This window comes from Rattus norvegicus, chromosome 15, assembly GCF_036323735.1.
Source record: "Rattus norvegicus strain BN/NHsdMcwi chromosome 15, GRCr8, whole genome shotgun sequence".
Lineage (NCBI taxonomy): Eukaryota > Metazoa > Chordata > Mammalia > Rodentia > Muridae > Rattus > Rattus norvegicus.
The window spans coordinates 4,073,310-4,099,578 of record NC_086033.1 but is presented as its reverse complement, the minus strand read 5'-3'; the positions used below and the strand labels follow the sequence as shown (position 1 = coordinate 4,099,578).

General features: G+C 49.4%; 1 protein-coding gene across 3 annotated transcripts in view; it reads right to left on the bottom strand.

Moving 5' to 3' along the window:
* Positions 1-742: 742 nt before the first annotated feature.
* The window catches only part of Kcnk16 (potassium two pore domain channel subfamily K member 16), a 29,342-nt gene continuing 3,815 nt past the window's right edge, over positions 743-26,269 (bottom strand). The window contains exons 2-7 of one of the 3 annotated variants that reach the window (XM_063274662.1): positions 22,637-22,788; positions 7,665-21,948; positions 4,090-4,204; positions 3,485-3,651; positions 2,640-2,805; positions 743-2,386 (exon numbers count right to left, since the gene is read on the bottom strand). In XM_063274662.1, the coding sequence (XP_063130732.1) occupies positions 2,169-2,386; positions 2,640-2,805; positions 3,485-3,651; positions 4,090-4,204; positions 7,665-7,877 (879 nt within the window). In that variant the 5' untranslated portion in view covers positions 7,878-21,948; positions 22,637-22,788 and the 3' untranslated portion in view covers positions 743-2,168. Of the gene's footprint in view, positions 2,387-2,639; positions 2,806-3,484; positions 3,652-4,089; positions 4,205-7,664; positions 21,949-22,636; positions 22,789-26,269 lie in introns of those variants that run through there. The other 2 variants (XM_063274661.1, NM_001109520.1) reach the window with 2 other exon arrangements.

The following is a 26,269-nucleotide window of genomic DNA, read 5'->3' as shown; positions in this document are numbered from 1 at the left end:
GATCCCGGGCCAGAGCATCCTTCAGCCCTACCAAGTATCCTGTGAGCCCCTGCCCAATCCACTTTTTCCCCAGGTTGGCCCCTAACCGGGATCAGCAGGCCTAGCGCCAGGCCAACCAGACATGCGTAGTTCTGTAGCCCCCCCACCTGTGGCGGGGGAGGCTGCGGCACGTGACCCTCCAGCGTCCAGAACATTCCAGCGTCCAGCAACAAGCCAGAAAGGAGAGTAGCAGGAGCCTGGTGCCTCGCATGCTGCATGCCGCAGCCCCCAGCCCACTAAGGCGCCATGGGAGATCGCAGCCACAGGTAGCCTTGGTCACAGGAGTCTTGGTGTGCTAACATGACTGGGGAGGCCAGAACTCGGGAGAGCTATGTGGTACGGGAGCCAGGTTAGGCAGGAAGAGCCAGGAATGGCCCTTCTCTAAGCAAAACGCCTTTCTCTTTTTCCCTCTTCGGGAATACTGGAGGATGGGATGGCCCTCCCCAACCACAAGGATCCAATCCCTGGAACAACAACAACAACAACAACAACAACAACAACAACAACAACAACAACAACAAAAAACACTCCTAGAAGAGTGTGGCGTGGCCACCCCCACATCAGAGGAAAGGAGAGGGCTGTTGGGCTGCAGCCACAGCCATGGGACAGAAGGGCCCAGAGACCTTATTCTCTCCCACCTCTCCCCCCGCCCCCCCACCCACCCCGGCGCTTCCACGCAGTAGGAGAGACTCCTGCAATCCACTGCAGAGAAGAAACAGCAGCCAAGTTTATTAACACCGGACTCCTGCCTAAGCTGAGGGGCCACGGACGTCTTCCAAATGCATGCTTGCGTCATCCTAGATCTCCCTACAGCCAGTTTACTAAAATAAATAAAATAGGGGCCAGGTGGGCATGGTTTGTCTGTGCTGACCGCGGGTTGGGAGGTTAGCAGGCAAGAGAACGAGAGCGAACTTTCCTGGCTGCTTTGGAGGGAAGTCCCTGCATCTCCATGCACCCAGAACAGAAGCGGGGTCCAGCGTGTGTAGACGTGTTGGAGACATCCGAGTTGAATCTTTCCCTGGGTGGCAGTAAGACTTGGGTGCTGGGAACCCTCTGCCAATGTGGGTCCTTCCCTGGGACTCCCCTCAACCTCTGGGGCTCACAGTCCCACCCCACCCTTAATGCTATAAAGAGGACACAGAATTTGGGAACCCCTCTGTCACTGGAGAGGGGAAGGAAGTCCAAACAAAAATTAGTTCCCAATCCCGTGAGTCTGGGCCAAACCGTCTCTCCCTTCTGGCCCAGTGTCGCAGTCTGGCAGAAGGACCAGGCTCAGATGAAGAGTGTTCCCAGGGGAGTCCATACCATTAAGGAGGGCACAGTCTATGAAGCTCTTGGGATCTGCTGCCCCCACCCTGCCCCCAGCTTCTCAGGGGGAGTAAAGAGGTCTAAGAGTGCTCTGAGGGTCAGGGGAGGTCATGTTCAGGAAAGTGGTGGGACACCTGAAAGGGGTCCCCCGTGTTGTTCTAGGATCCCTCTCCACTTGTAAGCAAGGAGAGCTGGAGAACTGACCGGCAGGCTTCTTGTTCCTCAGCTGTGAGACTCCTGAGGATGGCTTCTTGGGGACACCAAAGGTGTCCCCAGGTGTGTGTCCAGCTCTCCTCCTCCAGCCACTGCCCTGAACTTTCATTCTCCCCAGGTTTATTCCCATCAAAGATGAGGACGCTGCCTCGGGGGCTCCTTCAAGACTGACGACACAGCACAGCCCAGACCACCACTGTCAAAGCCCTAGAACCAGGCACAGCGCCTGCTACCTAGTACGGACCTGTTAAGAGCCTGCCATGTAGATCGTAAATGATACAACAATCAAGTCCGCTTTTGCTTGCAGCCTAAGGGGTCCCGTTACTACATTAAGATGGCAATAGTGACTCGGCCACGATTCATGTCGGGTTTAACTTCTCCTCCAGGTTCTCTTTGGGAAACAGGGCAACCTTGACATCTCCACCCACACAGACTTTGATTTTGTCTCCTTGTCTCCCCTCAGTTACTCTGTAGGTTCATCTGTCTCCTTTTTCTCCCTGGAGAGTTGCTGGGTAGTGTGGGCAGGGGGGGGGTGGGGGGAGGTTAGGGTTAAGGGAAGGGCAGGGAATGTCACGGGTTTGGGGAGGGCAGGTCAGGACACCTGGGTCTCATGCAGAGAAGGGGATTTTCTGTGATCTGGGCTCAGAGCCCGGGGCTGCTCCGTCCTTAACGTCCAGGCCTCGGATAAGCTGCCAGAGCCGGGAGCACCTGTGCAGAAGCAGGGATCCCAAGCTGAGGACCACTGCCAGCCACGCCAGGCCCAGGAGGATCCATATAGCTGCCAAGCTCCGATACACCGCAATGTAGTGCTTGCTGGGGTCTGTGCCTGTCCAGGGAAGGGATGGCTCGTGTCAGAGGGCATTGCCACCCCCAGCTTCCATAGGGATGTACTCTGCCCCGTCCTCATACCAAGGACTACTAACGGAGGAAGCGGTGATGGCTACTGGACCAGAGACTTCTGAGGAGGCCACCAAGAGTTCTAAGCGGCTGCAGAAGTAACCAACCTCACGCAGCTGGTACCTCTGTGTTCATCATCCCAGCGGGTGCTCACCAAGATAACCTGGTTATCCCATTCTCACCGACAACATAGTCCCCGAAGCCAATGGTGCTGAGGGTGATGAAGGCGAAGTAGAAGCCCTCACGGAAGCTCCAGCCCTCCACGTGGCTGAAGAACATGGGCGGGAAGATGAGAATGACCAGGGTCCCCAAGGTCAGGAACAGAGCCAGGCCCAGGACCTGCAGGAGCTGGGAGGAGAAGAGTCTGCCCTTGAGACGTCTTGGGAGGTTCTGGACGGATATGAGGGAGGTCTGGGGAAAGTTAGGTGTGGGCAGGGCAATGTCTAAGCTCCACCCCCACTCCATCCCTGCTGCAGACTTTTGGGTGGGACGGCACGCATGCGCATGGGACTTGTTCGTGCCAAGCTTTCCTAAGCCGGGGAATGTGTTAGTGGGTCAAGGAAGGAGTCAAAGACCCTTTTAAACTTGAAAATCACACTTGAGCAGGCTCCCTGGGTTTCTACTCAGGTCTGGGATTAGACGACTGTCACCCAACCAAACTGTTCCAGATCCCTCTGTGGGGTGTGCTGGGTATCCTGGAGACTGTTTTGAACACCCGTGACCACCGTGGAGAGATAACGTAACGTTCAGATTCTCCACCAAAGGAGGATACAGCATAGAGCTGCCTAGCACCCAGAATCAGTACTCTCAGTCATACCCAGTGCCTGGCTCTCAGCCCCTTTAGAGGTAGAATCCACAGTCAAAGTGCGGTAGAGCCTTTTCAGACCATGCCCTTCCCAGCCCGTATCACCTTCCACTTATTTCTCTCCCCATACCCGAATCTCAGGTGTCTGTATACCCAAGCCCATCTCTCAATTCTCAACTATCTGTCCTCAGGGCCTGGAGGGGAGGGAGGACGCTGCCTTACCTGGGAATGCCTGGGGTGGTCCTCCCACCTGTCCAGTGTGGTCAGATGGGCACGCAGCCCTGTGCCCAGATGGTTGAGAAAGACCACGTTGAGTGGGATTCCCATCAGGGCATAGAAGACACAGAAGACCTGCCCTGCCTCCGTGCTGGGTGCCAGGTTTCCATAACCTGCAGAGCAAGGGAATGTGCAGATTAGGGGGAGGGGGAACAGCCCCGGACCGACTCCCCCCACCCACCCACCAACTCTAGCAAAGGTTTGTCTCCATGACTTCTGTGGGAAGATGAGAGTTCCCTGTTCCCGTGGACACTTCGCCTATTCCCGGATAGAACAGTCTCTGCTTACAGAAAGCTCATCTCCAACGATGCTGCCTCTGTGAAGCCCTCCTAACTGCCACTCTCTGCCTCCATGACAACAGCCATGATTCATGTCACTTCTATCTATGTCATTTCTGCCTTCCTTTTCCGTGGGTCTCCCCTACCCACTTCCCGATCTGTGTCCTGTGTGGCACACAGGGATAGACCACATCCTGGTCCCAGTGATGGAATTTACAGCAGATCCCACGCTGAGTAGGGTCTAGGGAGGCCCCTCGCTCCTCTCCCCTTTACCTATGGTAGTGACCACTGTGCCTGCAAAGAAGAAACTGCTCCCGAAGTCCCAGTTGCTGGGGTTGGTGGAGTTGCCTTTGGGGTTCACACCTTTCACCCAGGCTTCCAGGATGACCTGTGGAGGTAGCATGGTCAGCAGGATCAGCAGTCACTGAGCTCTCGGGAGAATGCTTTCCTGTCTCTTAGACCTCGGCACTCCCGTTTCACAGAGGTGGACATGAAGGCCTCCAAATTCTGACTAAGACACTAAGTGGCTAGTGCTTGACTGAGGCAAGTCAGGATATCTCTCTCTCTTCCTCTCTCTCTCTCTCTCTCTCTCTCTCTCTCTCTCTCTCTCTCTCACACACACACACACACACACACACACAGAGACAGACAGACACAGACAGACAGACAGACAGACAGACAGAGACTGTAGGGGGATGTATAGGACGAGACAGTTATGTTAAATGCTTCTGGGAGAGTTTGCTGTGTCTAGGGCTGCCTTTCCATGGGTCAGGGAATGGGAAAGAGAGAGAGCTTTCCTGGACATGGGGTGGGTGTGTGGATGCTGGCAGCCTCGTTCTCTGGCACTCTCTAGTGAGTACAACCCATGCCTGCTGGAGAAATCCCATCAGAGTCCCACAAGTGTGCGTGCATGCGTGCGTGCATGCATGTGTGTGTGTGTGTGTGTGTGTGTGTGTGTGTGTACAGTGATACAGTGGTGTGTTGATTGCATATGCTACATAGTGCTGTAGGTTTCGTGTAAGGGAGTGAGTGTGCTTTGTGTCCATGTTTGGTGTTTCTAGAACAGAAGCCTTAACAGGCTCAAACTTGTGTCCTTAACCCCTCGTGGGGAATGGGCAGGGTTCCCTCCCCCACAAACTCCAGCCTTCTCCCTTTAGCTGGGAACTGGTCTTAGGGTGATGGCAGCTCAGCCTTAGTGTCTGACGATGCCCCTAAGGCAGAGGGGCCATTGGAAAGTATGGCTGCCCCTGCCTCTCTTTCCCGTGGGAATTGATGTTCACCAGCTGGGTGGAGGCCTCCTGGCCCTCACTTGGGCCGGAACTAACCTCTTACGATGAAGACTTTGGCCTCCTCTTTCCCACACACCCAGGGAGCTGGGCAGGTATTCCAGAGTATGTCCCTTCCCTGGAGACTTTCACCCTTGGGCACAGCATTTGCCCAGGACCCTGGCTGTCCTCTGTACATCTCTGAGCCTTCCAACCTGTGGAGAAGGGATTCTGACTATTCTGATGGTCCTGAATGTGGTTGTGGCCCCAGGGAATCCAACAGCAACAGGGAAAGGGGCTGATGTACAAGCTTGCTTTCTCTTGGAGTCAGATTTGAACACTACACTCAGCCCTGGGCGTGACTCAGTGTGTGAGTTCCCTGGAAACTGGACTCCTCCAAATCTTATTTCCAGGTTCTACTTACCCTGGGAGGGAAGGGTTTGTTCTGCAACTGGGGACTTTCAGGGGTGTGTCTGTTTCATCTTTCCCAGTGAGTCCTCAGACTAAGCACTGGCCCCTTGGATGCAGTCAGACCTCATCCATCCTTGCCCCTTGACTACAGAGCTGGTTTAAGCCTTGCCACCTGTCTGCCCACTCCTCATTCCTGGCTCTACCACCAGCCCAGGGCAGGAGGAGGTTTTGGGGTGTTCCTGACTCAGGCTTACTTCTGAGATGTTGGGGGGTGGGGGCTGGAGATGAGAATCATCCCTGAGTAACTATATTTGGAGTATATCAGCATATAGAAAAACAGAACAGTCCCCTCGGTTCACATCTCATCTTGTAGCCCTTTTGCTCTCAGTCCCAGGAGAAGTCTCCGGGCCTCAGCACCACCTGGTGAGCTCACCCAAACTGCCTGAGTCAGCAGGCCTGGGTGGACGCTGACGCTTGCTTTCCCGATGTGCTCTCAGGCACTGCCACTGGTGAGGGAGGACCACAGGCTGCACCAAAAAAATTCTCCCTTTCAGCAGCACCCTGCCCTCAGCAGGTGAGCTAGTTCACACAGTGAGGAATAGAGGGCTCCCCAGCGAGAAGCGTGGGTGTGGGTTCTGCCTCAGGCGATGACCATGCAGCCTTGGTGACACTCTGCCTCTCTCACCAGTGAGCTGCAGCGAGCAACCGGGAGAAAGTACCTATGGGTGCTGAGTCATGATGGCCCAGAGCCCCATCCCTACCCATGAACTCACTGTGCCAACCGTGCTCCGCCTGCTGCTTGGCGCTCACTACCTGTTCCACCTGTCTGTCCATCTTCTCAGCGCCCCACCTTTGCCCAAAATACCTAGTTTTGCTTTGTTTCTGGAAGACAGGGAGGCAGGAGGAGCCCAGGCAGGGAGTAAGACCAACTAGGGGTGTAGTCCCGGCGTCGTTCATCCACCCCACCCAGCAGTCGTCCACCAGCCCAGCTAACCTTTCTAACCTGTGTGCGTGTCTCCACCCCGGGGACATAAGCTGGGAGCCAGCTGATGGAGCAGCAGTCCTGAGAAGTGGGGGAGCATGAGAGAGGACAGATCTCGAGTGGTGGTGACTGACAGTTCACATGTGCGGGCTGCAGTTGCGTGTTCTGTGTGGGTGTATACATTTGCTGATGTGCAGAGTTGTGTATGAATTATGTTTGCGCAGGCGGCCAGGGCTCGACCGCAGGTGTCGTCCTCAGAGCCATTAGCCCTGTTTGGTTTTTTGCCTTGGGTCAGGGTCCCTCACTAAACTAGAAGCTTGCCTTTGGGTTAGGCCAGTCTGGCCTAGCCTGTGAACTCTCAGGATCCACCAACAATGGAGACATCCCCGGCCCCACAACCCAGTGCTGGAGTCACAGACACTTGTAGCCATACCCAGAGTGATACATGGGGGCTGGGGATTCAAACTCAGGTCCCTGTGCTTATAAAGCATTCTTTCCTACTAAACCGTCTGCCTAGCTTTCTACTTTTTTTTTTTTTTTCCTGAGACAGGTTCTCTTAGAGGTCTGAGGCTTGCCCATCTGCAAGGCTGGCTGGCCAGAGAACCCAAGGGTTCCAGTGCTGAGGTTGCAAGTCGCCGTGCCTGGCTTTCTTTCTTTTAATTACGTTTTAATTAGTACGTAGCAGTGTGGGGGGTGTTTATGTGTGTGGGAACGCATGTGCCATGGTGCGCATGTCAAGACCAGAGGACAACTTCCGGGAGTTGATTTTCTCCTCTCTCGTGTGAGTGCCAGGAATTGAACTCCAGTCTTCAGGGTCGGCTCAGTGCCAAGTGCCTTTACTCGCTGAGCCATCTTACCTGCCCACCCCTGGCTTTTTCACAGAGGGTCTGGGTCTAGAACTCGGGTCCTCATCTTTGTTTTGGCAGATACTTGGCTGAACCATCTCCTCAAGCCCAGATATATTTTCCTTCTCATATTACGGATGAGAACATTTAGGTTAAGTGACTGGATCAAGGTCACATAAGAGACCTGAGGGTCAGGGACCCGGACTAGCTCTCTCCAGCCTCCAGCTTCCTCCATACTCTGCTTCCCAACAGGGAACCAACCTCTGGGTGGTGGTTCCTCACCCGCCACCAGTCCCTCCATCCACCTCCCCACCTTTCCGGTCCCATCCTTTCATACTCCCTCACCTGTACGAACTGCTCCAGGGCCTGCTGGTCCAGGCAGGTGTAGTTCTCTAAGAAGCGCAGTTTTTCCAGCTGGAACTGGTCCCTGGACTGAGCCTCTGCCTGCTTCTCCAGCCGCTGGAAGATGGTGGCCCCAAGCAGCAGGTAGCAGATATAGGCCAGAAGTAGGGGCAATACTTGGCCACCCCAGCAGCTGCAGACCCCAGCACGGGGCATGATGTGGCCAGGACTCTGCAGCGGTTGTCAGGGTGGCTATGGGGAGAGTTGGAAGAGGTGAGAGCCCCTGCCACGCTGCCTGCCCTGTCCTCCACCGCACAGGTGTCTGCGGCAGGGGAGTCTGTTTGAACAGTGCGGTGTGCAAACAGGCCTGCCATCCCCCACCCAGCCTTGTTTTTCCATGCAGGGCAGCAAATGCATGAGCCCCTCGGGGACACCTACGGGCTTCTCTTGAGCTCATCTTGGTCTTATCTTTGGCTTCCAAGTGAGGCTGAGTGTCTGGGAGAGAATCTGACCTGGAGCCCACTCTGCGGAGACTGAAGGGATCTTGACGAGATTCCTTACTTGGGAAGGCTCCCAGCTCCAACATAAGCTGGGAGGGAAGTCTCACATGGGTGTGGGTTGGCCAGGCTAACAGAAGGGAATGGGGAGGATTGACCTGCCCATCGGGGGAACCTGGGGCTGAGTAAACCGGAGTGAAGCAAATCAAAGCAAAGCAAACAGACGGATGACAGCCCTGCTTGGCAGCACCCTCAATTGCTGCGACCCTGGTTACTGCCGGCCATCACTTCTGTCAGTGGTTGGTCTTGCTTGAGACCTTGGGCAGATTGTCTGGGGGATGCTGAGCTCGGGAGGCAGAAGTGTGGAGGAGACAGACGTGAGCCCCTGGAGGATCCACAGTGCCTCAGTTGATCTTTGGTAGATGTGGCTACTTCGTTAGCATCGTAAAATAATTCACCTAACATACAGTGCACGTGGGCAGTTGCTGCTTTGCTTCCCTTCAGGCGTTAGCTTAGCCTTGAACAGCTGAGCCATCTCTCCAGACTCACCTACCTGTCTGTCTACCTGCCTGTCTGTCTGTCTTGTAGCTCTGGCTGGTATGTAGACCAGGCTGGCTTTAAATCCACTTAGATCCACTGTCTTCTGAGTGCCAGGATTAAAGGCATGTGATACCATGGCTAGCTATGCCGTTCTATTTATTTAAAAATATTTATTTAGCTTTATTTTGTGAATACATTTATGTCATGCCTACATGTTTGTCTGTGTACCATGTGCTGGCCAGAAGAGGGTGTCAGATCCCTTGGAATGGGAGTTGCAGATGGTTGTGAACTGCTATGTGGGTGCTGGGAATCGAACCTGAGTCCTCTGGAAGATCAGATGGTGTGTGTTCTTAATCACTGAGCCATCTCCTTGGGCTTCTTATTTATTTATTTTTTTTAATTTTTTTCTTTTCTTTTTTTTCGGAGCTGGGGACCGAACCCAGGGCCTTGCGCTTGCTAGGCAAGCGCTCTACCACTGAGCTAAATCCCCAACCCCTAATATTTATTTTTATATGTGTGCATGTTTGTGGGTGTGGATGTATACCATGGTTTGGGTGGGTACCCACAGAGTCCAAGAGGGTGTCAAATGCCCTGGATCCGGAATTATAGGCAGTGTGAGCTAACAAATGTGGGTGCTGAAGTTTTGACCACTGAAACACCTCTCCAGCACCCCTGCCTTTATTTTTCTTTTGATACAAGATCTTATCTTGCCCCCAGATGACCTTAAACTTGGCATCTAGCCAAGACTGACCTTGAGCTGATGATCCTCTTGTTCTCCACCCCTTAGGGGGTGGGATTACGTGCGTGGACTCCATGCTTGGTTTATAGGAGGCTGGGGATCTAACCGACGGGCTTGGCGAATGGTAGGCAAGCATTCTACCACCTGAGCTACATCCCCAGCCTGTATGTTTGGTGTCTGAGGCACCTGGACATCTTGTTTGTGAGGTGCCCGACTTGGATGCTGGGAACTACCCCTCAGGTCCTCTGGTAGAACAGCAAGAACTCTTAAGTGCTGAGCCATCTCCCCAGATATATCCGTCTATATTTATACGTAAATAAATCGTATTGCCTAAGACAAAACAGCTTGAAAAACAGAAACCTTCTGCTCAGTAGTTAAGAGCACTGGCTGCTCTTTCAGAGGACCTGGGTTTGGTTCCCAGCACTCACACATAGCAGTCTACACACTCCAGTCCCAGGGAGTCCAACACCTTTTTCTGGCCTCCTCAGGCGAAAGACCCATGTAGTGCACAGACAAATACCCTTAGGCAAAACACACGTACACATACAATTTAAAAAATAAGGGAAACACAACTATTAAAAAGAAAAAGAAACCCTCTCATCCTACACCTCTAAATGCCTGTTTATCTTCCCAGTGGTAGGTTCATGCTAGTGGGTATATGAAATTGTTTTAGTGACTTCATTTACTTCTATTAAATCTTTAAGTTGACTTCTAAAGTAATGGGCTTAATTATGGCAGTTTCATCTGTAGATGTCATCACACTTTGTTCTTACTCATCTCTCCCCACTACTGCCCTCCCCCAGTGTTTTAATTTCATTTCTGTTGCTGTAATAAAGTATCCCGACAGAAGGCATACTACTGAGCGAAGGGAGTCTACTCTACTTATTATTCCAGGTCTTGAGGGGGGGAAGCTAAGGCAGGAACTCAAGCAGTCAGTCCCCTCTATAGTCAAGAGCAGCGAGAGAATAAGCATGAATCTTTGCTTGTTTGCTTTTCAACTACTCAGTTTCTCCGCCCATACAGTTCAGGACTCCTGCCTAGGGAATGGTGCTGCCCACAGTGGACTGGGTCTTCCCCACACAAATTAACAACCAAGAGAGTCCCCAACATACATGTCCCTCTAGAGAATTCCTCATGAAGACTCTCTTCCCAAGGAATACTAGATTGTGTCAAGTCGATGGTTAAAACAAACCACATGCACACCCATGCACATGTTCACTGCCCTTCTTAATCTGATACACTACCACCCTCTGTTTTTATATCACACGCAACCCATTACCCTTCTCCAGCCCTACTTTCTCAAGGCCAACTTTCTACTTCTATGTAGAAACACACACACACACACACACACACACACACACACACACAAATTTAGATTCTGCATATGAGAGAACACATGCAATATTTGCCATTCTGAGTCTGGTTCCTTTCGGAGCATAATATAATAATCTCCTGTTCTGTGCATTTTTCCTACCAATGTCTTGATTTTCCTTTTTTTTTTTAATGGACAGGCAGTATTCCGTGGTGTACAGATACTGCATCTGCCTTGTCCGTCCATCTGCAGTGGGTTCTGTAGTAATACATTTCACTGAATTTGTTCTGTACGCTCATCCTGAAAGCCGTCGCCCCTGCCCCACATTGTAGTAATTAATTTTCTCACTGCTGAGAAAATGCCTTACGGAAGTGACGTAGGGAAGGAAGCATTTGTTTTAGTTCACAGTGTGGGGGTGTATCATGTTCAGCACGGCAGGAGGGGAGGCCACAGGAGTGTGAGGTATCTCACGTTGCACTGGAGGTCAGGAAGCAAAGAGGATGAGCCTGTGAACCTCTTGCCTTCTCCTTTTAAACTCACTCTGGGATTCCAGCCATCAGGTGGACCTGCTCACATTTAGCAAGGATCTTCCTGCCTCAACTAGTTCAATCTAAACCCCCCTTGCAGAGGTTTGTGACACACAACGTGTTTTGTCTCTTAGACCCTGTCAAGCTGACAGTCAGCCCTGACCATCACACATTATTTGTGCAATATCCACAGAGTTGTAAGAACACTGTTGCCGATTATTGCTTCAAAGAGGGATTTTTTTCTTCATTAGCTTTCGCTCCTCCTTCAAGCAAGCCTGGTCCCTCAGCCTACAGGTATTTGTTTTCTGTCTATTAGATCTCCCTATTCTGGCAATTTCATACAGAAGAAATGTGACAAAGATGAGCACCATGACCACTCTTTGGCATCTGGATGGCACCAGTTCCTGCCACTCTCTACCTTCCTCTCTTGGTGTTTCCTGGCTCTGATCCTGGCTCCATGGAAAGGCAGAGTTTCCATGAGAACATTTACATGGTCATGCCACGGGGTTTTGGCACCAGATGGAACATCTTTGGGTCAAGTAACTAAGCAGGCAAGATTCTGGACACCACAGGTATAGGCATCACCTAGAAGAAGCTCTGGTGTGCAGATGCTATGGCTATCCCGTCAGAACAAACAACCACCATTATTCTTATAATACGGCGGAGATGAGAGTATGCTGGTGTAGAAGAATGTGGTGGCTTGAGTAAAAACGCCCCCATAGGCTCATATATTTATATGGTTAGTCCCTAGTCAGTGGAACTATTTGGGAAGGATTAATAGGTGTGGTCTTTTTAGAGAAGGTGTATCACTGGAGGTAGACTTTGAGACTTAAAAAAAAAAACAACAAAAAACAAACTAAAACAGCAACAACAACAACAACAACAACAACAACAACAACAACAAAATGTTGGGCCCAGTTAGCACTCTCTCTGCCTCATGCTTGTAGATCAAGATATAAGTTCTTAGAGCTGGAGAGTTGGCCTAGCAGTTAAGCGCACTGGCTGCTCTTCCAGAAGTCCTGAATTCAATTCCTCCCAGCAACCATTTGGTGGCTACAATGCAATCTGATGCCCTCTTCCGGCATGCAGGTGCACATCCAGATAGAGTATGTATGCATATACAATAAGTAAAAATAAATCTTAAAAAAAAAGTAAGCTCTTAACTACTGCTACAAGTGCCATGTCTGCCTGCCACCATGCTTTCATGATGGCCACCCTCTGAAACTATAAGCAAAGGTTCAGTAAACTCTTACTTCTGTAATTTTCCTTGGTCATAGGTCTCTTAGCAACAATAGAAAAAGTTAACTAAGACAAGGGGCTTACAGAAAACCAAAGCAAGAAAGCAAGGAGGGAATTTTTATGTCTTTAAATAAATATATATATATATATACATATATATATATATATATGAGAGAGAGAGAGAGAGAGAGAGAGAGAGAGAGAGAGAGTCTTCTCTGCTACAAAGCTTAACATAAATCACAAGACATCACTGGGGTGAGATGAGGCAGGGGCAGCTACTTGGCATTAAGAGTGAAAAATGATGTGGTCCATTTGGGAGGCAATGCTAGGAGAACTGGGGAGCCATCTTTTCTGAAACCTCTCTGCTTGCTGAGTCCTGCATGGCCATGTGGACAGGGTGGCATGACGCAGTTCTCACCCCTGGAACGCAGTCAGCAGGGTGTGGGTCTCTGCAAGTGTTGACAGTTGCTGTGGACATACAGCTTGCTTGTATAATAATGTACACAATTTACTTTATGTTTCTCTTTCAGGAAATATTCCCCCTGCCAAGGTTAATGACTCCATGATAATTAGAAGCAGTACAAGTTTGGGAGGTGAGAGTGTGTCTGTATCCTTGGCAAAATCGGCAAACACTGTGATGTTCAGAGCAGCCTGTGTTCAGGCTGTGGGAAAGAACTCTGAAATCATGAGTTCAAATATATATAATTTCTCAACTATGCAAAATATAAAGATGTAATATGAATTATATGAGGGGTTTCATGGACCTAAATGAACAGAGGCAGCTGCACTAAGAGCCAGCTTGCCAGAAAGATACAAAAGTAAGCAGAAACAAAGGCAGGCAGATTCCTGCATTCAAGGTCAACCTGGGACTAGGACAGAGTAAATTTAGACCTAAACCTGGTGGGAATGGTGAACTCAGAGACAGATCCCACCCGGCTAGCTTACTGTCTGTGCTTACAAAGGCAGGCAGTCTCTGAATTCATTTGCATTGTTAAGAAAAATGTGCTTGTTGTCTTTTCCTAGGAGTCAAGGTACTAACATCAAAAAATGCAGATTCATGGGATAATCAAAAGGAAACCTGGGGTGGATGATAATTGATATGTAAATAAAAGACTGGGCTTTGGTTTGTGAGAGCTGAACTGTCTGGTGATCTTCAGAAAGCTGTCATGAGTGGAACACAGGCTGTCAGCTTGTACCCACAATTTGACTTCATGTCATTCTTTTTGCTGCTCCCAAACACTCTTTCCTCAGAACCCCTCTCCACACTGAGGCTGGTCCTTGGCATCTGCTGGTTCTGGTTTTCTGATCCAAGATATGGATGGGGTCTCTCTCAAGAACACATCCATGTGGTTAGAGAACTTCTGAAAACTCATTGTTACTGTTTTGAGACAGTGTTGTTCGTAGTCCTGGTTGGCCTGGAACTTACAGGGTAGAACAGGTTGGCCTCAAACTCACAGAGATCCGTCTGCCTCTGCCTCCTCAGTAGCAGGATTAAAATCAGGTGCTACCACACCTAGCAGATTTTCTGAAAACTCTTAGAGTCTAAGACTTAGCCCATAAAATCCACAGGTGTTGGAATGCAAAGGTGTGCCACATGGTAGTGGTGTATGCCTTTAATCCTAGCACTTGGAAGGCAGAGGTAGGTGGCTCTCCGAGTTTAAAGACAGCCTGGTCTACAGAGTGAGCTCCAGGATGGCCAGGGCTGTATAGAGAAACCTTGTCTTGAAAAACCAACCAATAGACAAACAAAAGGCAAAGGTGAAATGTGAGTGAGGGTCCTTAAATCAGTCTTATTGAAGAGACACCCCACCTCTTCTTCCTCGTTCCTTCACAAGGTTTAGGGAAGCTCAGAAAACTTAGAGTCCCAAAGCCGCTCTCACGTGTTAGATAGGCAGTAAATACTTTCTAGAAAGAGGAGATTCTTCCTCAGAGCTGCCTTCCAGTTGGGCAGTGAGCTCCAGAGGTGCACCTTGTAGGTTGTCACCCACGCTGGGGTGGGCTTTTTAGAGACACAGTTACCTTTGAGTCATTCATAGTCCCCAGGAAGCTCATTGGCTCACCAAGCTGGACTTCGGTGGGATGGTTTCTTAGGTCTGTAGTCCATGGCCTATCTGGAGTGATCAGAAATTTTCTCACATCTCTCCAGGGAAAGCCATACAACCTTCCTGCCCTTCCTTCTTTTCTTTCCTCTATTCCATCTATACATCCAAAGTGAGCATCCTCTCTGTGCTGGGCTCTGTCAGCCTTTAGTATGTGGACTGTCGCATCCTCCCCATCCCTAACACATTAACCGTAGCCCAGTATTTCCCTATGTAGATACTGCTCCACTGTGATCAAGAGGTAGACACGAGGCATGATTTATAACCCCTTTCGGGGAAATATTACCGCTAACGGGCAGAGCCAATTTGTGCTTCCCAAGTGGGGAAGGCAAAATCAATTAATGACAAACGCAAAATGGCCAGGCAGGCTTGATGGCAGAGAGTGGCCTAACATCTGGAGGTGATAAGAGATTTTCTGAAGCTGAACTAATAGAGAGATTGGAGGGGGCAGGGGGGAAGCCCAGATCAATGCCAGGTACAATGAACAGAGGATCCAGAGTAAACAGATAGCTGGCCTTGGGCTTCCTTCCATCTGAAGGAGCCTCAAGATAAGGAAAAGGACAGGCCACCCACATGACCATCCAACATAGGTATTTGCTTATGGACTCATTCAACTGATGTGTCTGCATAGAGGTGAAAGACTTGTCAAACAGGAGCCAAGAGGAGAGGACCCCGGTCTGTGTTCTGTATGAGAAGGGGGAGGAGAGAGGAGAGAGGCCGCCTTAATGACCCACTCAATAGAACCAAGTGGCTAAAGGGCTGAGCTGTAGTCAAGGATGCTGGGGGCTCCTGGAAGTTTCCTGACTGTAGGAGAGCAGATGGTACAGTCTGTCTATATGAGTCGTTATTTATCTGACAGGTCAATCTCAGATGAGGTCCAGCTTGATGTGACCAGAAGTGAGAATGTGGGATGCTGAGGGATGATTTGAGAGGGCTCTTCAGTTAAATAAGTAGCCACACACGTTGTTGATTTTTTTAAAAGATGTATTTACCGTATTGTTTTATGTGCATAAATGATTTGCTCACATGAATGTGTGTACACCATATGTGTACCTGGTACTGGAAGAGGGCGTTGGATCCCCTAGAACTGGAGTTGCAGATGGTTGTGAGCCCTGTGCTGGATAGTTTTATGTGAATTTAACACAAGCTAAAGTCATCTGAGAGGAAGGAACCTCAACTAAGGAAATGCCTGCATAAGGTAGGGCTGTAGGCAAGCTGGTAGGGCACTTTCTTAATTAGTGATTGGTGAAGAAGGGCCCACCCCATTGTTGGTGATAGCACACTGGGCTGGTGGTCCTGGTTTTTATAAAAAAGCAAGACTTGTGGAGCAAGTTAGTAAGCAGCATCCCTCCATGGCCTCTGCATCGACTTCTGTTTCCAGGTTTCTGCCCTGTGTGAAAGGAGTCTATCCTGACTTTGTTCAGTGATGAACGGTGATGTGAAAATATAAGCCAAACAAACCCTTTCCTTCCCAAGTTGCTTTTGGTCACGATGTTACGTTGCAGCAATAGTAACCCCAACTAAGACAACTGCCATGTGGGTGCTGAGAATTGAACCCAGGTCTCTACAAGTACAGCCAGTCCTCTAAATTGCTGAGCCATCTCTACAGCCCCGATATTGATCTTGATTAATCAGTGCTGCTTTTTCTTTAGGAAGGATAAGGGTATTTTTGTTGTTTGTTTGCTTGCTTGCTTGCTTGCTTGCTTGCTTGTTTGACAGAATCTGAAACTCAAGTGGCAGCATGGTTGGGGGTGGGGTAGGGGTGGGGCTGGGATTGGGACAGCTCTCATTTTCCACAGCTCAAGGTTCCTTTGAACAAATCCACATCCACAATTCTGGAGCAGATGCCCTGGCCAACACTGGACTCCCTCAGACCAGATCTAAGATGGTGTGAGATTGTTCATCTGGTAAGTGATGCCAGAAGTCAGGACAGAGGACTCAGGAAGGCAGGGACAAGTGTGTAGGTAAGCAAAGGACTGCTGTTGACACTGGGACTTGACTTCTCTGGGACAACCTGGGAGAGATTGTAGAGTACACCTTAGGTCACTGAGATTAAGAAAGCTGAGTGCTTACCAACACTGCCCCTGTGCCCCACCAGATGGAGATTGCACCAAAAACCCAACTGTTCTAATTTACTTTCTGTTTCTGTGATAAACAACACACACACAAGTACACCCATGCGCGCGCACAAAACCTTAGGTGGAGAAAAGGCTTATTTCCATTTACAGGTTACAGTGCATCATGAAGAGAAGCCGGGGCTGGGGATTTAGCTCAGTGGTAGAGCGCTTACCTAGGAAGCGCAAGGCCCTGGGTTCGGTCCCCAGCTCCGAAAAAAAGAACCAAAAAAAAAAAAAAAAAGAGAGAGAGAGAAGCCAAGGGAGGAATCTGGAGGCAGAAACAGAAGTATAGACCATGGAGCAATGCTATTCACTGGCTTCTCACATAGGCTGAGGTCCAGAGCCAGTGAAAAGAAGAAAGGGAGAGAAGTAGCAGCAGCGTTCATCACTCTCTGCTGCCTGGCTACAGATGCGTGACCGGCCACCTCAAGTCCCTGTTTCTCCATCACAATGGACTGTCTCTCCCAAAATGTCAGTCAAAATAGATTCTTCTTTCCTTGACCTTTTGATTGTGAGATCAGCCTTTAGCAACTGAGCTATCTCTCCAGCCCAAATCCTTCCTTCCTTAAAATGCTTGGCCAAGTATTGCATCCTAGCAATGCCAGGTAGCTATTAATACAGTGAATATTAGTATACTTTGTACAAAGTAATGGGCTTCATTGTGACATTTCTATATGTGCACATAATGCACTTTGACCGTATCTGCCCATTACCCATTCTTGCCCTCACTCTGCCTTTGTCTTCTTCTGTACCAGTTCCCCCTTTTACTTTCATGTTTTGAAAATATTTCTGAGACTCCTGTGTTTACCAAATTTGCTGGAAAAAAAAATACAGTGCCAAACTCAGAAGCACATATGAGGTTAGTGACCAAGTTGTTTACAGTAAGAGTAATGGTAGAGAAGAAACACTTACAGATTCATTATCTATTCAGTTCATGGGAAGGCAAGCAGGCTTTGTCCCTTTGGGACATCTGGTAGACCCCACACATGTGTTTCAAGACACTCCTTCAATAGAGAAAAAGAACGGAACTGAGGCTCAAATGGAGCCTCTCTTGGGCCAAGGATGGTTCCTATAGAACTGTTACTGTTGCTGTTGGTCATGGCTGGTCCTGACACCAGGGAGACACTTAGCAGCTTTCTAGCAAAGCATCTCTAAATTCATGGAGCAGAGCTGAGGGCAGACATACTTTACTGTAAAAGTAATGCTGAAAAGGTAAACCCAAAGATAGTTTAGAAGAATGATGACAACACCCAGGGCAAGAGAGGGAATGGGGCTAGCCTGGGAAAGGGACGGTTCTTTCGAGAAGGAGGGAAGGAAATAAAGCCAGCAGAGAACCAAAGCAACATGCTGTCTGCTCTTGCTCTAAAGATGCTCATCTCGCAGGCTGGCACCGAGCCACAGAAAGCTGAAGCAAAGCATGGAGTCCAAGTGTGGCTTGGCATCTCCTTCTATGCCCTCTGCAATTTACCCAGGACCACAGGCAGAGGCTGCTATCCATGCAACTAGACCTGTATTCAAGGAAAGCCTACCCTCTCTCACATTTCATGAACACATGATCAACTTCTGACACTCATGGTCAGCTCCTCCCCACATACTGTCTTAATCTCATGACATCTATATCGGTCCCTGGACAGATGTCACAGACCACTATCCTTCTGCTTTCTCTCATGGATACTCCATGACCCATACCCTCCTCAATCAGTGGACCTGATGTCCTGTGTCCTTCCTCTCCACATTCCACTCAGACAGCAGGCTCAACCTGTCCTAACCTACACCACCTCTTGTCATCAGGTTCTCCTGTGCTTTGTTTAGGTGATCTCCCGCGTTACGATGTGAGGTCCTGTACTTGTCTGGGCTTAGTCACCTCCCTCAGTCATAGCGGATAGTCTTGTCTTTGTTTAAAGGAGCAGAGAGTGAACCTAGTTCACATGTATTGCCTATATTGCAAACACAGTTATGTTGCATTAAAGTAAAGTCCTTGTCTGCTTACTCTGCTATCAATGCCATTCTTTGAGGCTGCTTTGGTAGTTTTATATCCTTCAAGTGGGTCTCATTTTCCTTCTTCTTTGCAGATCTGTACTCTTGCATTCATCCAGGGCCACACACAGAAGCCACTTGTCACACAGCAAACGCATTAAGGAAGTATCAAGGGTATTCAAGGAAACCCCTGGCTCTTTCAAACATTTTATGCATGCAAGTGTGAAAATGTTGTCAATTTAAATTACTGGATGCTATCATTTTGGTTTTTTTTTTAATTCTTTTTCTGATGTATTTCTATGCATGCATGTGTGCCATATGTGTGTGTGAGTGTGTGTGTGTGTGTGGTGTGTGTGTGTGTGTGTGTTGTGTGTTGTGTGTGTGTGTGGTGTGTGTGTCTGTGTGTCTATGTGTCTGTGTGTCTGTGTGTTTTGAGACAGAGTCTGGCTGGCTGGCCCAGAGCCTATGTAGACAAGGCTGGCCTTGAACGCACACAAATCCATCTGTCTCTACCAAGTAATGGAATTAAATGCATATGCCACTCTGCCTGGCCCCAGTTTGGCTTTTGAAACAGGGTCTCTCACTGGCCAGCTATGGGGCTCCAAGCATCTGCCTGTCTCTGCCTCCCAAGAGATGGGATTAGAATCACAAGTCACCTCACCTTTTCTTAACCTGTGCCTTGGGGTTGCACTCAGGGGCTCATATCTTCAAGGCAAGAATTTTTGCTGACAGAGCATCTCCCCAGACCCTTTAATGAGTTCCAAACCTTGTTTTGGAGGCTTGGTCAGAAAGGTACTGGAAACTATTTGATCCCCTTGAAGCTTGTTTTGTTGTTGTTGTTGTTGTTGTTGTTGATGATGATGATGATGATGTTAGATGTGACTAGTCATTCATTGTGGGTCTAATGCCCCATGTCTGAGATAAGATGAGGTCTGTGTGTTTATTTAGCGTCTCTTTAGTGGAGATATTTCTCCTTCTGAAACATCTTTCCTCACCTGGAGTAAGTTCCTCACACACTTGTGTTGGTGGATACCTCAAAGGTACCCCTTGAAAAGTCACCACAGCGTGTTGCCCTGCCCCAAGCTCTCTTCTCTTGTTTTCTCTGAGAACCCTGCCTTGCATGCTTTAACCACCTTGGCCTCCTAGATCTATTTCCTCAGCTCAGAGAAGCCACTGGGCTCTTCTGTTTGGCAGCCACTGATTCCTCTGCATTCTGAAGACACTGCCTGGCAGGGCTTGGAGCCTCATGAGGCTCACCCTGTTTGTCTCCCTTCTCTCAGAGACCAGTGTCTGGCACTGCCTGTTACATGAGGTCTAGAAGCTGTTGCTTTATACATACTGTGTAGTTCTCGCCATGCAAAGGAGAGGTCCTATTGAGCCTATGGCTACCCACAGCAGATACAACAGACTCTGGAGTAAATTTTGCACTGAGAAATACCAAGCTAGCTGTGCACTGTGTCTGAGTCTTAATTCCTGCATTAGCCAGCTGTTGAACAATGCTGTGTAACAGATGCCTTCATGTTGGTGGTTTATGACAAGAAGTGTTTGGTCTCGTGAGAACAGGCCTTGGAGTTAGCTGTGCCTGGGAAGCTCCAGTCTCCAGGCTGGCTTGGCTTTGCTCTCTGTGTCTCCCAGGACATTGGACGAAAGGACAATCGCTGTCTTATGAACCTCAGGACATCACTGCAGTGAATGAAGGAGGCAAGCCTTCCAGGCAGGCACAGGCCCAGCCCCTGCTTGTGTCTCCGAAGCAGATCACAGAGTTAAGCCTGTATTTACAGTGTGTGTGGAAGGAGTTCTCATCCTGTGAGTCTTTGTTAATAAAAAAGCTTTGGATGTAAATTCTATAAAGGCAGTGAAATTTTTACCCCCAGTTATTCAATATCCTAGTTTCTGACTTCTAGAACTCCCCCTTTAAAAATTTTAAAATACTATTAGCTGGGCAGTGGCAGTGCACACCTCTAATCCCAGCACTCAGAGGCAGGAGCAGGATGATCTTTGAGTGTTTGAGGCCAGCCTAGTCTACAGTGTGTGTTTCAGGATACCCAGGGCTACACAGAGAAACCTTATCTCAAAAAGCCAAAAATCAAAAACCAAACAAAAATAACAAACAAAAATAAACATAAAATACTATTATCGATATGGGGGGACATGGTGCGTGTATGTGGGTAAGCAAGCCACAACACACCTGTGGGGATCAGAGGGCAAGCAAGAGTCAGCCCTCTTCCCTCTGTGTGGGCCCTGGAGCCCAAACTCAGGCCATCAGGTTGGTCTTAGTTGCTGAGCCATCTCTCTGGCCTCCAGAAATCCCTGCTGCCAGTATCAGGTAGGTTGACCGTCAGTGACATGTAGCAGGTTGCCAAGTGGCACTGGGTTCCTGGCAGGCTGTGTTCCTCTCTTTCTTGCTTCCTGTCCTGCCTGGGTGGCTATTTCACACCCTGTGTGTGAGGCTGTAATGCACATTTAGAAAGTCAACAGACCCCAGCAAGTTCTAGGAAATGGAGACATCAAGGGGTTCCAGGGACATCAGCACCGATCATGAGGGACTCTGGCAAGCTCTGTGTTATCTGTGGGAACTCGAGTAAACACAGATTTGTGTGAATCTGCACTCACATCCTGGGGATGTGTCATGAGGAGGCTTCTAGACAGGTTGGTTTTACCTCACGCTACTAGCTCTATGAGGGACTGAACTGGGAATGGTAGGGGCTAGGAGGACCATGAGTGACCCCCTTCCCTATTGGGGCTTACTCATTAATCCCCAGGGAGGCAGAAAGAGTGACTGTAGCCCAAGAAGTGGGCGTGGGTTCTGGCTTTGGCATGCACAAAAGGAGGGGCTGTTTAGTAAGCACTGGCTCTGTACCAGGAGCACAGAAAGGAGCTAAGAAACAGGTCCTGGCTGTTACAGAGCTCTGGCACTTAAGTCTGTGGCAGCTCAGGAAACCGGCCATGGGAAGACAAGTCCAGTCTGCCCTGTGCTTCTGGTTCCTAACCGTATAAGCCAGGCTATGGCTAAGAAGTGTGTTGCAGACCCGCCTAGCTTCAAGATGCCTAAAGAGGAGAAAACCAACCAACCAAACAAACAAACAAAACAAGAAGTCCGTGTCACTGTGCCATCTCCTTGTCCTCTTCCCAGGGTCACGAGACCTTCTACTTCTGGAGCAGACACACCAGGAACACAGGAGGGTGTTTTTCTTCAGGTGTCATCATTTCTAGACACCACCCCCTCTTCTTCCTCGGCTCCTGGGACCCCAACACAGTCAATCACTGACTCTGTTCCCTCCTTCCCTTGTCTGCCCACTTAGTCTGCCTCACAGAGTCAGGGTGTAGAGTGCTGGGGGAGTCATTGAGGCAAGACTGCTGGCAGCTTCACTCTCCTGGTGGGGATGGGGATTTCAGCCTTAATTCTGTAGAGCCCTGTGCAACTGGCTGAGGCGAGAGCCCAAGGACTGATGGCTACAGGGCTCTGGGGAGTTTCTCGATATTCTCTTGTCCTGTGAGATCCTCACATATCTCCCTAGGGACAAGGCAAGGGCAGGTTCGGTTCTGCCTACAAGTCACCCAGGCCACAAGGATTGGGACACTGACCATCAAAGTACTCTATCTGTTAATATCTTATCCAAAGCCTGAAGCACCCCCTGGCCTGCCACAGACACTCCTGGGCTTCTCGGCTAGGAAAAGGCTGCAGTGGTGGGCTGGTGGAATGATAGCTATACTGGATTATCATCCTCCTGAGTCCTGCTTGAAACTTTCCCTACCCATCCTCTGTGATGGTGGCTTGCACTATCTCTAGGAGGTGAGCAGAAACCTCCTTTCTGCTCTCAGCTCCCTGGTTTTGCCCACCCTGACAATGGCTCTGTCAAGACCTCCCGACAACCCTGCCCATCCTCTGGTAGTCTCCCAGATACCATCCTCAAAGAAGCATAGCTACCTTCCTCTGACCTCAAGTTCCCCAGTCGCTTCTGACTGGCTTATGTCAACTCCAAGGTCACTAGTGAGGGGTGGGGTCTTCATCTTCACAGCAGTCATTCTGTCTGCATTCAGGCTTGGACTCCCATGAGAAAAGTCAGCTGCTTCGCAGGCCTGAAGAGATAGGGTTGGTTAGCTTGAGGGGACATTTCCAGGACTGGCTGGTGCTCAGGGGAGGCTGTCTAGCAATGGACTCATCCTGACCCCCCTGCCAGGCAGAATTTATTCCCTAGGCTCTGAGGCAGAAGGTGAAAACCATCCCCATGGTTTTCACTAATACTTCTACTACTACTACTACTACTACTACTACTACTACTACTACTACACACAAACACACACATATACACACACATACACACACTCACACACACTCACACACACATACACATATACACACATACACACACTCACACATATACACACACTCACACACACATATACACACACTTACACATATATACACACACTTACACATATATACACACACATTCACACACATACACACACGCACACATATACACACATACACACATGCATACACACACCTATACACACACATAAACACACACTCACACACATACACACACACTCACACACATACACATACACTCACACACACATATATACACACACACTCACACACATATGTATACACACATACTCACACACACATATATACACACACTCACACACACATATATACACACACACATACACATACACACACACACTCATACACATACACACACTCACACACACTTTAAAATAAATCTTTTTAAACATTCAGGCTTCAGTTCCACCCTGGACGTACAGGCTTAAGTTTGAATCCTTACAGAATCCTTACATCCATAGCACGCACACGAAATTGCCAATGAGCACTGGCATTGATGGTGCATAGTTCATCTGCCCAAAGTTTGGCCAATAAAGTAGGTGCAAGAGGGGACTTCTGAGAGATCTGTTGGGTGAAATGATGAGTTCACAGGGCGCTGAGGGCTGAGGTTGGTGAGGGCACAGCAAGGGCAGCTGCAGCCAGCCAGAACTGGACTGTGGAGCCTGTCCATGAGCGAGGGTTGTGGGCTTTGCCCGTGTGGTATGAGTGAGCAGAATGGGTGGTCACCAAAGTCCACTGCACACGGGGAGTAAACGGGTAGGACAACGAGACTTGTGCCTGGAGTCCCGAGGGGCTAGCGCTATGTGTGAGCCCCATTGTGGAATTTGGCAGATTGTTCTTTTTAACATATTTGTAATTGATTAACAGATTGATTCATTGATGAATTAATTAATTTAGTGTGTGTCTGTGTGTCTGTGTGTCTGTGTGCCTACATGTCACATTGTGTGTTAGGAGGTCAGAAGACAATCTGTGGACATTGGCTCTCTCCTTTTACCAGAAAGACACCGAGGAGGGAATTTGGGCCATCAGGCTCCCCAGCAAGGTCCCATACCAGTGCCGCCATCTCATTGGCTCTTTTTTGTTATTCTGACCCGTCCTAACCCAGCTCTGGGATGGGAAGGAAACTGAGGCACATCCTAGCTTATGAAGGTTATGTGTTCCACTCTGAGGCCACCCCAGGGACACTCCAGGCCCATAGGATCGAAATTCTGGGGAATGGCCCAGTAATTCTGGCACTCAGTCAGGGTTGAACTTCCCCGTTTCCTCTCTCTTGTCCAAGGACAGGCGTGGTCATAACCTGGGCCACGTCAGGCCTCGGTCTGATGTCTCATCTATGCTGCTGATGGGCAGCCTGGGTTTCGATGAGTTAATGCTGCCGTTGGAAGTCTGGGAGGGTGAGCCAGCTCCAACCTCAGCTCTTCTAACTCCCCTAGATACCAGTAAGCAGCAGTGCCCAGGAGGTTGAAGAAACAGTACTCAGCAGAGCCCAGAGCACACCATACTCTGGAACACAGTTCCTCACATGAACAGACCACCATACAATGGGGTTGGAGTAGCATGGGGCTGACATGACTGGAATGGAGGGTATCGTCCAGCACTATCAGTAAAATGGGACCAGGTCTTATCAAGGCCACCTTCCCTGCTGCCAACTCTCCCTCCTGGTACAGTATGAAAGACTTTGGGGGGCGGGGCTTTATCTCCCCAGAGTTTCACTAACCAAGTGAGGGCAGGTGCTGTCTGTGACAGACACTGAGAGAATCGTATTGTAGTATGGCCTGATCAACGCCACAAATGGCAGAGAGAGCCCTTGGATTGAAGTCTTGTCTCTCCTAATCCCCTGAGCAGTCTCCTGACCTCAGGAAGGGCCCCAGAACCCAAACTAGAGTTGGGGGTTTCAGGGAATGGCTAGGAGCCCTTGGCAGGGGGGACTGTGGCTATGGGGACTCTCCACGGGACCTTTCTGGATGGAAATACTTCCAAATGGGAGCATTAAGGGGCCCCCAGGAAGGAGCTAACCTTACTTCCTTAGATGTAAAACCCATGCTTGGCAGTGGAAGGTCAGATTCAATGCCATGGATGACGAACGCCCCTGTGGGGGATGTGTTCTTGTCTGCTGGTGCCCTTGGCAGGGGTTAAAGCTGTCTGTGTGTCCCTGAGCCCTCCTCGTAGTCACAAATTCACAGTAATGAGTGCTGGGAAGAAGCCATGATAGGGCAACACGCTAAACCTCCAGCCGGGCGGGATGTTTGCTTTGGCTGAGATGGTGCTGGCCTGGCTACTGTTTGCTTGGTGGTGGGATCTGATAAGTGGGCTGAGCACAGAATGCTACATAATTGGCCAGAGACACCCGCTGTGTGTCTGGACAGGTTGAGCCTGCTGGCTCGGTGGAAAATGGCCCCAGCACTTCCCTGTGTATGGTTTCCCTTGAGTCTCCACAGTTACTAAGAACCCAGAATTTTTCTTTTTCCCTTTGAGAATAAAAACTAGATCACGGGACTTCTGTGCATTTCGATGAATTACTTCTAGGGTGCTGTTTGTTTGAGAATGATACCCCGGCAACAGGGAAGGAGCGGGGCATGCTGCAGCTCCGCCCTGTAATAATCTCGGCCCTCCCCCCCCCCCAAGATAAAAGGCACTGCAGAGAGAGCAACTCTTGCTGGCTGTGGCTTTAAAGACAGTGTGGTCCAGTGGAGAGAGCAGAACATAGGGGCTTCATTAGCTGCACAGCCTTGGGAGACGTCTTCAATTGCCGCGGTTTCCTTGTTTGTCAAAATAAGGGTCAAGATCTTGGCCCTGTGTGCCTTAGGGTTGTGAGTATGTTCAGAGCATAAAATGAAGTAACATAGGGTTGGGGATTTAGCTCAGTGGTAGAGCACTTGCCTAGCAAGCTCAAGGTCCTGGGTTCGGTCCCCAGCTCCGAAAAAAAGAATAGAGAAAAAAAAAAAGAAAAAAAATGAAGTAACATAAATAAAAAGCTTTATTGGTGCCAACTTTGTGTGTGTGTGTACGTGTGCTTGCATGAACATGTGTGCATGAGGAGGTCAAAGTTCAGCCTTGGGTATTATTCCTCAGATGCCATCTATCTATTTTTTACTTTAATTAACTTATTTAGTGTGTGAGCCATGGCGCTGATGTGGAGGTCAGAGGACAACTTAAGGAGTAGGTTCTCTCCTCCCACCACGTGGGTTCTGGGGATTTAAAATC